The sequence below is a fragment of the Geotrypetes seraphini genome, chromosome 3, assembly GCF_902459505.1.
Source record: "Geotrypetes seraphini chromosome 3, aGeoSer1.1, whole genome shotgun sequence".
Classification (NCBI taxonomy): domain Eukaryota; kingdom Metazoa; phylum Chordata; class Amphibia; order Gymnophiona; family Dermophiidae; genus Geotrypetes; species Geotrypetes seraphini.
The window spans coordinates 151,867,794-151,879,965 of record NC_047086.1 but is presented as its reverse complement, the minus strand read 5'-3'; the positions used below and the strand labels follow the sequence as shown (position 1 = coordinate 151,879,965).

The window sequence follows — 12,172 nt, the reverse complement described above, 5'->3', positions numbered from 1 at the left end:
GTTTTAAATAGAAAAACAAATACGGGAAAAAACATAAGGGAAAGGGTTTAGTTAAAAAATTAAAATACTAAGAAAAGATTATTTAATATTGAGTATTAAAAGCGTCTTTAAAAAGGTGAGTTTTCAAAGATTTTTTAAAAGAATGCAAATCTCTTTCAATTGTAATATGTTGTAGTAGAGAGTTCTACCATTGTGGGCCCATGACAGAAAACATGTCTGCTCTTCTTATTCCTATTGTTTTAAGGGAGGGTATAACTAATAAGTTTTGGGAGGATGATCTCAGTGAATGAATGAGATTGTAAGGAATTAACATTCTTGATATAAACTGAGGCTCGTTATGAACTAAAGTTTTAAAAATAAGCAGCAATACCTTGTATAAAATACGGTGGCTTATAGGAAGCCAGTGAGCATCGATAAATAGGGGCGTAACGTGATCAAATTTCTTTGCATTATAAATCAATTTAATGGCGGTGTTTTGAATAATTTGAAGACGTCGCTTTTCTTTTTGAGAGATGTTAAGTAATAGGGAATTACAATAATCGATTTTAGTTATGACTAATGAATGGATCAGAATATTGTGTGATTTAGGCTCCAAAAATTTGGTGATTGATCTTATTAGCCGCAGTTTATAAAAGCAAGATTTAACTATATTATTGATATGTTCGTGAAAAATCAATTTATCATCGATTATAACTCCCAAAATTTTTAGATTGTGGACAATTTCTATAGTATTGTTATTAAGGACGAATGGCATTTTAAGAGTTATGTCGTTTTTCCAGTTAAAAATTAGGATTTTTGTTTTCTTGATATTTAATGCTAATTTATTCATGTTAAGCCAATTATGTACTAGATCAAGTTTTTTATTTATAGACAATATGTCTTCCTGGTTTTCGGGGTCAAAGGGGTGCATTAGTTGGATATCATCTGCGTATGAAAAAGAGGTGAAACCGACTGACTGACAGAGACTCAACAATGGAGAGAGAAAAATATTAAATAAAAGTGGCGATAAAATTGATCCTTGAGGGATACCAAAGGATGTGGAATAAGGATTGGAGTATTCATTATTGAATCTAACTAAAGAAATACGATTAGTAAGGTATGAAGTGAACCAGCCGAGGACTTGATCACAAATGCCTATTGATTCAAGTCGACTAAGTAGGAGATCATGATCAACTGTATCAAATGCAGCAGATATATCTAATGAGAAAAGAGCGACTGATTTGTGATGATCTAGAAAGTAATGGATATTATTTGTTAAACCAATCATGGAATATTCAGTATTATGACATTTACGGAAGCCTGTTTGGTTAGGGTGCAGGACGTTTGTTGTTTCGATGAAATCAGATACTTGGTTAAATATTAATTTTTCAGTCAATTTGGCTAAAAAAGGGATGTTTGCAATTGGTCGGTAGTTAGTGGGGTCACTATTACTGATTTTATAATCTTTAAGTAAAGGAGTAATGACAGCAGTTTTCCACGATGTAGGGACTGAAGAAGTAACCAAGCTCTTTAAGATGATTGAGTGGATAATGGGTCCTAACTGTTGGAAAAAAAATTTTATGTAAAAGGGAGGAAAAATTTCAGATCCAGAGCTTTTTAAGTTAATTTGAGAGAAAAGTGTTTCGATGTCATTCAGAGAAGGGAGTTTAAAGTTTGAACATTTAGCTGTTGGAACGAGTTCAGTGTGGTGTATACTAGTGGCGCTGTTAGTTGTATTGGGGAGAAATGTGTTTCGGATGTTTTTGATTTTTTGATTAAGGGCATCGGCTATGTCTTGTGCGTTCAGAGAAATTGTCTGAGGAGATGTCATATTTTTATTTTTATTCTGTGGTGAGATGGACTTTAAAATATTGTACAAGGTGGCAGGGTTTCTTGCTTTGTCAATTTTATCTGAATAAAATTGAGTTTTTGCCTGATTGATTTTTGTTTTGTAAATAGCTGCCTTTTCTTTAAAATTTTGGAGGCTTATTGAAGATTTAGTGTGTCGCCATTTTCTTTCAAGGGAGCGAAGCTGCTTTTTAATGAGGTGGAGTTCAGCTGTATACCATGGATTGGTAGTTCTACGTAAAGATATGGATTTAGAAATTGAGGGAACTTTACAGTCTAAAAGAAGTTGAAGAGAAGAATTCCAAATGCGCAATTGGTCCTCAATTGAATTAGATGTAGCGTTGATAGAGGGTAAATCAAAAAATGGTAAGATATCATTGGAATCTAATTTGGAAAAATCACGGTATGAAATAAGCTTGGATTCTGGTTGAGTTTTGTGCGTTATTGATTTAGAAAACTGAAGAATAACAGATCTAAAATAGTGATCGGACCAAGGAACTGGCGTGACTATTGGAACAGAACATTCAAAGTAATGAGATTTGGGAGAGAATATCATGTCTAAAGTGTGATTAGCCGAATGAGTCGGACCAGCTATAATGGGATGCAAGTTTAAAGGTTGAAGAATGCTTAATAAATCCTGGGTGTTAGTATCAGAATGCTTATCAAAATGAATATTGAAATCACCTAAGATCAGAGGAAACGATGAAGTTGAGCAGAAGTCAAAAATTAAATCCTGAAGTAACGTTATTTTATTTTGCCCTACTGGTGGAGGGACGTATAGTAATAAGAAGTTAAGGTCAATTTTTGCGTTTAGTTTAAGGTGAAGATATTCGATAATATTGTTTCCTTTTGAATGATCAATAAGATTAATGAGATTAGTATTAAATATGGCAGCTAGACCACCGCCTTTACGATTTATGCGATGGTTACAGGGATAATCATAGTTATCAGGACAGCAATAAGAGAGATAAGCTTCTTCGCCTTCGGAAAGCCAAGTTTCGGTAATAAAAAGTATGTGTAGACCCTGTTGAAGAATTGAGTCTTTTAAAAGGTGGTACTTATTCTTAAGAGATCTTGCATTAATAAGGCCGAGCTATAAATTTTTGTTTCTTAAGAGCAGATTTGAAGAATTAATTGAAGTGGTGTTTAGTGTAGCAGGGTTAGAGGGAGAGAATGAGGTAGGAATTTCCAACAGGCACGGTTGTCGATATGTTAAAGAATTATATTTAGGGGGACGATTGCCCCAGCACACAGGAATATTATTAATAGAAGACATGGTGCTGGTTGAATCAATGTTCAAAGGTAAATATACCAGTACAATAAAAAGTGAACAGAGTGAAATTAGAGTTGAGTACCTGAATTGTTGATTAGAATAGATCTGATTATAAGTAAAAGACAATGCTGGATGTTTGTAGCTGTTGGTGCCCTGGTGTACACTGATTTGGCAATTTTGGTGGATTTGCATATTTAAGATGCATGGAAACAGCCCTGTAGTAGCACGTTATTGACATTTCAGAAATGGAAGCATTAGAGAATAGAACATTGTATACATAATAACAGGGGTGCCACTCGATGAAGGGACCCAAAATGTGAATGATCAAAGCAAATGAGAACAAGCCTGAGCAAAAAGGTGCACTCCTACTTCTGGCATTTATTAGATTGCAAGCCAACATTCTCTTTGGTAAAGCAACATTTTGACCTCTTTTTTTGTCTCTGATTTTTTCATCTTTTTCATGCTGTTTGCTCTCTCAGCTCTTTTCTGCCTTTGTCTAAATTTAGCATGCAACCTTAAATTTAATCATGCAGTTCGGAGCTTCTCCAACTCACATACATGCACTTTCGCTCTTCTGCTTTTCACTGAATTCCTTGCCTTAGCTATGTATCTTCTCTAAAATCCTTCTATAATGCCCCCTTGTGAGCATCCCTAGGTCTGGGTCCAACATGGCAGGAGTCTCCCTCAGGCAGACTCCATTGGTCCCTTGTATGCTTGGTGCCCATTACCTCCACCTGGGGAAAAAATGTGGTAGTAAGTGGGATTTTCCTCTCCCCAAATTTTTTTTTTTAAATCTCTATTAGCAAGACTGGCTAAGCCATTCAACAGTTTACAACTTATATTAGAACAGTAGAGCATTAACTTTATGAAATATATTTGGTAAGCAACTTATTAAGCATCCTTCAAACAGTGTAATCTCTACTCCTTAAATTAGTCAGTTTATATGTTCTTTTTTAAAATTTTCATATATTAGGGAGATATTTTACATTATTTTGTGACCCTTATTGTGTGTTTTGGACCAAAACACACAATAAGGGTCACAAAATAATGTAAAATATCTCCCTAATATATGAAAATTTAAAAAAAAAAAAAATCTTGGCGATGACAATAACTTAATCACTATATAAAAGTGAATATACGATGCTCAGAATTTAGTCATTCTAACCACACAATGAAACTTATGATCTTATTATTGCACCAAGCCTTATGTTAACATCACTTATGTGTCATATTGAGTCATCAAAATCTTCTCAAAATATTACATGATAAACATGCAAAAATCACGTATCTGAATATTAGAGACCAGGTACTATCATGGATGCAGATTTCTTCTTAATGTCACAGGATGCATAGACCAGAAATTGTCTTAAGGTCCATGTCAAAGTACTCAAAAACCTGTTTCCCAGCTGTTCAAAAATCTGAATTGTGCAAACTTTTTCAGCCTCATATTAAAAATCTTTAAAAATGTGACTATAACCAAACTCTTATTCTAATCAAAAATCAAAGCATTTAAATGTACAAATATAAATACAGTCTCATACTCTTACTTGAAAAATGCTTATAGCAGCAGTTGATGGGACTCCTCTCCAAGATCTAACGGGCTTTCACTGTGTGTAAAACGCCAACACATATGGACTAGACCTGCAATTTAAAATGTAGCCCCTACGTCAAGAACAGCTTGACGTCATACTCAAAATGTTAATGAATGTTGCCCCATTCAACTTCTCTATTCAGTCCATTGGAAGTGACCATATTCCATTCATAGATGAACCTCTATTCTTTTCTCCAAAGGATCTTGGAGATGTCACCCCCTCTGGGGGTATTTACTTGTAATAATACCACAAACGTGAGATCCTGAATACCATGGTGAGCTTATTCCCAATGTTCCATCAATGGAGCTTGCAAATGATTGTTGCGAATATTGCTTAAATGTTCTGCTATTCGTAATTTAATTTGTCTCTTAGTTTGCCCTATGTACCACAACTGGCATGGGCATCAAATCCTATAAATCACTTGACTTTTCATGCAATTAGTACGGTTCCGTAAGAAAAAAAAGCTTTTTGTTTCTGGGATTTATCACACACTCAGTCTCCCACATTTGAGGCAATACACATAGGCCCAGATCTACAAATGGCATACTAAGTTAAGTGGCAGTAGGAGCCTAACCGCTGCCTAACTTAATTGGCTTAATTGATTTTAATCGGCATGGTAATTGGCACATCATTTAAAATCAATTATTTTCTCATTAAAGAAAATGGAGGCGCCTCCAGCAATGGTGCCATTCTTCCAACTACAGAGGCGCTTAAGGACAACTAAGGTCACAGAAGTGCTGATGGTCTTTCTGCGATCGATTTGATAGATGTCATCTGATCGACAGACCTAACTCTACAAATACAGCAGATTTCAGATAAGTTCTCACTGTTTTTAAGCTGATTTGAGAAAGTTGACTAAAAAAGATTGGGACGTTATAGCTTAAATATTAGAAAGACGTTGAGATTAAGATTGAGTAAATGGTTAACAGAAATAATTGCGTTTAAGATTGAGTAAATAGGGAACAAAGACAAATAAATTATTTTTAAGTACAAATATGCAAACTGTTGTCATCTGATCAACAGATTTGATTCTATGAACACATCAGATTCCAGATAACTTTTCACCTATTTTTTTTGAGTGAATTTGAGAAAGTTGACTTGAAAGAAACTGGGATTCTACAGCTTAATTATTAAAGAGACGTTGAGATACTTTGAAAAGAAAAAACTATGCATAAGAACAATGATGTAATATTTAGTATTTTAAGAGGATTTTTTTAAGAAAAAAAATTGAAAAAATTTAAAGTATTCAAAATTTGGAGGAAGGAGGTTTTTATGCCTATGACTGAAAACAAAGGTACTGGATATGAACTATTTTGTAACCCCAGTGTTTTTCTGAGGCTTTTCCTCCCCCTCCATTTTGTCTATAATTAATAGGCTAGTAGCATGTTTTGTAGGATTTTCAGATAGAGTGGGATTTTTTTTTTAGCAATATCCTATTGCTCACTAGTTCTTCCTGTCCATTTTCTCCCTCTTTTTCTCATGCAACCCTTTCTTAATCTATAGGTGCACCCTGTAAGGGACTTAGGCAGGCCCCAGAGGACTTGCAGTTATGGGGGCTACCTTCCCTACATGCTTACTTACCCCTGACCAGTAATACCAAGGAAAGAACACTCACACCATACCATGATATTATAGCTAGTATTCCACTTTATTCAGTTGGCACACTCATACAAACTAAGAAAAGTTAGAGAAAGTTATATAAAAAAGAAGAAGAGACAAATTTAAACTACTGTTCTAATATGAGGCACAAACTTACAGGCAGCACACAAAAGACATAACACACAAGGTGTACAAGACACAGACAGGAGAAGTACATCCCATGCCAGAGGTCTCTGACCCAGGAAATGTAACTCCTCCATTACTGTGTTAAGCACCGGTTTTCGTCCGTTTCTCTGTTGCCCACCCAAGTCAGAAATTATATGTATTTGCAATACTGTATACTCTTGTTGCAAGACAGATCAAACCAGCACAAGCTCTGGTTTCTGGCTCCCCGTTTGTTCTCAACTAGACTTGCAAAAAAAGATAGAGCTTAAATTTACTGATAACTACCTGGGAAGGATGTTTCTGACCTATTCATTCTTGTCAAATATCCTGCTACCTCTGTATAATTACTTTTGCCTGGAAAAAAACATGCCATTCAGTTCCCAGTCTCCCCTCCCCACCCCCCCCCCCCCATATTGCAGGCCCTGTAACATTTATCTCTCCCCCATTGTCAGCATCTCTTCATGCTGGTTCTTCTTATGCGGATTACAGTTTTAAAGTAATGAAAGTTGGATTTTATGTTTCTGCACATAGCAGAAAAGTGAAGATTACTTCCTGGACATGCACTCTCAACCCATGGGAATTATTCACCAAAAAATGAAAATTGTACACACAAAAAAAAATTTAAAAGCTTTCAAAATTATGCCACAACGATTCTACATTTTTTATTACAATATATTAAAAAGAGCATTATAAATCCCTTGTAGGATTGAGAACAGCATGTGCACATGCATGTGTGTGTCTGCTGCTGTGGCAATGATACACATACCAAATGCGTATGGGTTCTTTCAAGTGAGGAATGCACATAGGCTTGCCAATAGGATCTAGATTGGCTCAGCAGGGTTGATCTAATCTTAGGCTGACCCACTGCATTCAGGAACTTGCAGGTTTGATTTCTCAGTTAAATTCCAGATGATAGGTCCATGCAAGTAACAAAGTAAATGATGGCAGAGAAAGACCTGCATAGTCCATCCGGTCTGCCCAAAAAGGTGGCCAGAGCCGTGCCTGCCACTGTGCAGGCCCCAGTCACCACCATGCCAACCATTTAGGCAACCAGACATGATGGGGATGATACTTGCTTATAACGAAGACCCCAAGTATTCAACTTACTAGTTGAGATGTCTCCCCTCCCCCCTAAAATGCACAGCACCTCCACTCGCATTATGTGACAATAAAATGATCTAACACACTAGAGTTGTCAAAACTTGACCTGTCTCTCGCCTTTTGTTAGACACAGACCATAGAGGTCTGTCTTGCATTAGCCTCAGTTCCCTCATGCTGGATTTGGCTAATCTTCTTTCATTCTCACACCTTTTGCAGGATACAGATTGTGGGAGTCTGTCCGGCATCGGCCTCAGTTCCCTATGCTAAATTTCGCTAATCTTCTTTCAGTCTCTCGCCATTTGCGGGACAGAGACCATAGAAGTCTGTTTGAAACCATAGAAGTCTGTCCATAGTGGGGTAAACCCAGGATTAAATCATCCCTATCCAGCACATTTGGAGCCACTTGACAACCTAATCCCAGTTGCAGTCTCAGGTTCCCTTAACCCCACTCCTCACCTCACCCTGATAATAATTGTTACATTACATTTCTGGCAGAGAAGCAGGGTATGATAGGATCAGTATACAAACACTATGTCATCATTTAAATATATTCCATTGACAGATATCAAGTGGGGCTGAATATTTGTGGAAACTAAATATCAAGTACCCAAAGGGGTACTAAGGAACTAAGGAAAACACAAAAATCTCCAGATATAAACTGAAAAAAGGAGGTAGCACTGCAAAAAAACTACTGAAACCCCCAAATAAGGGGAACAATAATATATAAATATATATATAAATGTGAGGCCTCAGTGCGATAGTGAAAGCTGTGGTACACTGACTACCAGTGTTCCTGGCTTAACATATTAAAGCGGGCTCTCTCTCAAGCCTTGCTGTGCACCATCATGGGCCCCACCTGTGCACAAATTATAATACAGTACTCCCCCGATATTCGGGGGGGGGGGGGTTCTGTTCCAGGAATCCCTGCGAATCTCGAAAAACCGCGAATACGGTTTTTCATGGGGGAGCCTGAAGAGGGAGAGGGCAGAAGGAGAGCAGTCAGAGCGCCGCAAGTGCAGGAAATCACTCTCGGTATGCTCCGACCGCCTCTTCCTGCACTAAGTCGGGCCTTATCCAATCAGGAGCTGCGTGTTATTCGCTGTTTTCTGTTTTTAAAAAAACCATCGTGAATATGGTGAAACTGCGAATAACATGGTGGGAGATCTGGCCTGGTGAAGAAAGTGCTGGGAATCAGCGATTTCTCTATGCAAGCTAATGTAATTTGGGGGAGGAGCCAGCAAGCTAAAAACCACGAATAATTGAAACCGCGATTGCTGAAACCGCGAATATGGAGGGAGAAGTGTAACTACTGCCAGCACACCACTACTGATGCTAATCCAGAACAATTGAACTAGATGCATCTCTCTGTACCCATATTGCCTTAGTCTTCCGTTTCTTGCTGTTAATTGTTACATGTCTCGTTTGCTAACTGTTATGTACTGTATGTTACCATGTAACCTCTTCTGAGCTCCTTGGGGAGGACGGGATATAAATCGAATTAACTAAATAAAAATGTAGGCCATATTAATAGAGCTGACCTTTATCTTTCTAAGTACTGAAGAAAGAGGCAAATATAAAATTAAATATAATAAAGTATCATTGCTAAGTCCAAGTAAGTTTCACCATAGCAATATTTTATATACTGTATTTGTTGTAGCCATTCATCATACGTTGGGGGATGGTGGATTTCTTTCAATATGTTGCTGTAATGAATATTGCTCCTAATAATATGTGTTGTAATAGGTTTTCTGACATAAACATAGCCTTTTAAGGAAAAGGGAGGCATTTATCAATGTTCTTTGCTTGTCCAAGGCTTGTTACAATTTTGTGTTTGGTATTTTACCACTGGAAACAGGGAGCTACTTTCATTGATAAATAAGGGATTTTTGTACAGAGTCCTTTTAAAATAAATCCTTTAGCACACAGACACCCATAGATATTTTTGTAAGCTGCTTAGGCAGGGTTGGGGGAAAGGTAGAGGGAGATAACATGCTCATAAGGTTCCCTTTGGTCCTTTGTTTTACATTTCCTTTATGTTTTTGTATTGTAACATTTTATCTTTTGTGTCTTATTAACTGTCTCCTTATTGCCATGTTTATTTATGTTCATGCCATGTTTATATATGTTCATTGATCTTATGTTTTTAGTGTCCCCTGATGAAGGCATCATTGATGCCGAAACTTGGATCCTTGTTGGGACTTTTTAACAATAAAGCTTGCATGTGATTAGGACATCTCTGTTGCCTTTTTTTGTTCTGTTTGTACCTCTCTCTCTTTGTTGGCTGTTGTGTAAACTAATAAGACATAGCAACTTTCAACTGCATTTATCAAAACTGGGCAAAGTGGTTGGTGAGGTGTGCAATAAGAATGAAATTATTATTATTACAATTATCATTGTAGCACTGGCAACTGGAGGGATCCGCACACACTAGACATACATAGGCATACAGGCCCGGATTCTGTAAACTGCATCCTGATTGTAGGCAGCTGTAGGCATCAGCCAATCGGGACACATTTTTTTTTTTTTTTAAATGCTTCCCAAGTATGCCACCTATATTGAAGGTGCCTCCGGGAGACTAGGGAGGCCCGCAAGCCTGCCTAAGCTCGCCTAAGGCTAGGCGGTAGCCTTAGGCAAACCTAGGCAGCCCTACGCTTACCATGTCGGCCCATGTACCTAAGGTCATGCCCATAAGAGGGGCCTTAGGCACCTGGGTCAATTAGTCCCTAGGCTCCTGTGGGTTGGGCAGGGGAGAGGTGGGCTTGCCGGCCAGTGCAAGGACCCAACTGGCCAGCCAACTTGCTCGGTGAGCCCAGAGGGGTTCAGGGGAGGGGGAGTGGGAGGTTTCATTGTGGGGTCCAGGGAGAGGGGTTGGGGCATTTCATTGGGGGGGTTCAGGGATGGAGGGTTCATTGGGGGGGTCTGGCAGGAGGGATTGGGCACCCTCCTGCCAGCGATCTTCGGGAAAGGGTGGGTGGTCATTGGGAGGAGGGGTTGGGCTCCGTCCTGCCGTGATCGTACGTGGGGGGCGGTCATCAGGCAGGATGGGTTGGGCTCACCTCCTACCACAATTGTATGGGGCTTGGGGCACTGGCAGCCATAGCCGCTATACTTATCACAGCAGGGAGATCCTTTGCCGTGATAAGTATAGTGTCCGCATTTAAAGTAACCCGGTTCTATAACCGGCGTCTGTAACATGGACGTCGGTTATAGAATCGGGTTGATTTTTGGTGGGCCTAGGCCCGATTTTGTTTAGGACGCCCTTCCCAGGCATCCTATACAGAATCCGGGCCACAGTGTGAGATACTGACTTTATTGGGTGAAGAGAGAGCTAGCTCTCAAGGCCCCACCTCTATGCAAACTCTCTTTCTGCTGTGTTGCACCAGTCCCACCATGTCTCAAGTATAACAAAGTCCACTATCCAGGCTACTGAAGGAAAGGATAGGGAGTTGCTTTTCAAAGTCTAGTGAGTTGCAAGATCCAAAGCAACAGGGTTTTACCAGAGGCAGAGTGTACCAAATGAATCTGACTGATTTCTTTGATGGGGTGACAGGAGGGGTAGAGGAGATATGATACAAACTCTTACAAAGCAAACAAGCCTTTTTTTCAAAAGAGAGGAAGCTCTAGAAGTAGAGGTCTGAGGTCTGGTTTGAGGCTACAAGCAGTGGTGTTGTAAGGGGGGGGAGGGAACACTTCCAGATCAGCCACGGGAGGCGCGTGGGAGCTGCTGCCCGCGGCTTTGAGCAAACACTGCAAGACGGAGGAGTGAACCGGTAAGACGGTAAACACCCGTGGCCCAGAACTACCGTATGGCAGGGGACCCAGTGGACTTGTGCCCTGATTAGACCCTTCTTCCAGCTCAACCACCAGTCCCAGCATCTGCCACCATCAGACCCTCTTCTCCATGCCCCAGCCCTCTTCTCCCATCTCCTTCTTCTTCATCTCCTCCTTCTCCATCTGCCAGAATCAGCCCCCTTCTCTCATCCTTCTAGCTAAGTCATGAGACCTTTCTCCCGACTCAACATCCAGCCTCAATATTAGCCCCCTTTTCCCATTTGTAGCATCAGACTCTTTCTTAATCTATCTTCTGACAGAATTAGTTTCCTTCTCTTTCTCCTGTCCTCTCCCCGATCCAGCACTTTCCCTAGTCTAGTCCATCATTCTTGTCCAGCACTACCCCTTTCTCTTGTTCCTTTGCCCACTTCCCTGAAAATATAGTCTGGCATTATTCCTCGTTTCCGCAAGTAGTGTCTGCCGATTATGGCTCTTACTGAGAGCACATGAAAAGAAAAACTACTCTGGCTGCCACTTAGGGTGTGAGTTCTAATGGAGGGAATGCGGGGGTCTGTCCCACCCCCACTTCTTTTCTCTCTCCTTCCTGGGACACATGGATCCTCGTGTGGCTTGGATCTAGCCGGAGCAAATGAGCCCTGTTAATACGCTGTGAATTCAGATTTGGGAACCCTCGCAGGGTCTACGGGCCCGGCGCAGTGCGGGATCGGCTCATCGTAGCCTACTGCATTATCTGTGCTTAAACTCTTGTATCCTCCCTTCAGGCCTGCATGTTACTGCTTTTCTTAAAAGGAAAAAAAAAAGAGGAAGAAAGAAAGAAAAATAA

General features: G+C 39.6%; 1 protein-coding gene across 2 annotated transcripts in view; it reads left to right on the top strand.

Annotated features, from left to right (window-relative positions):
* Positions 1–12,172, top strand: part of SLC35F1 (solute carrier family 35 member F1) — a 479,711-nt gene that overhangs the window by 446,194 nt on the left and 21,345 nt on the right. Inside the window, exon 8 of one of the 2 annotated variants that reach the window (XM_033939224.1) lies at positions 5,352–5,479. The exons of the other annotated variant lie outside the window; for it this stretch is intronic. Within the exon in view, the coding sequence (XP_033795115.1) occupies positions 5,352–5,456 (105 nt within the window). The 3' untranslated portion in view covers positions 5,457–5,479. Of the gene's footprint in view, positions 1–5,351; positions 5,480–12,172 lie in introns of those variants that run through there. 2 annotated transcript variants of the gene reach the window in all.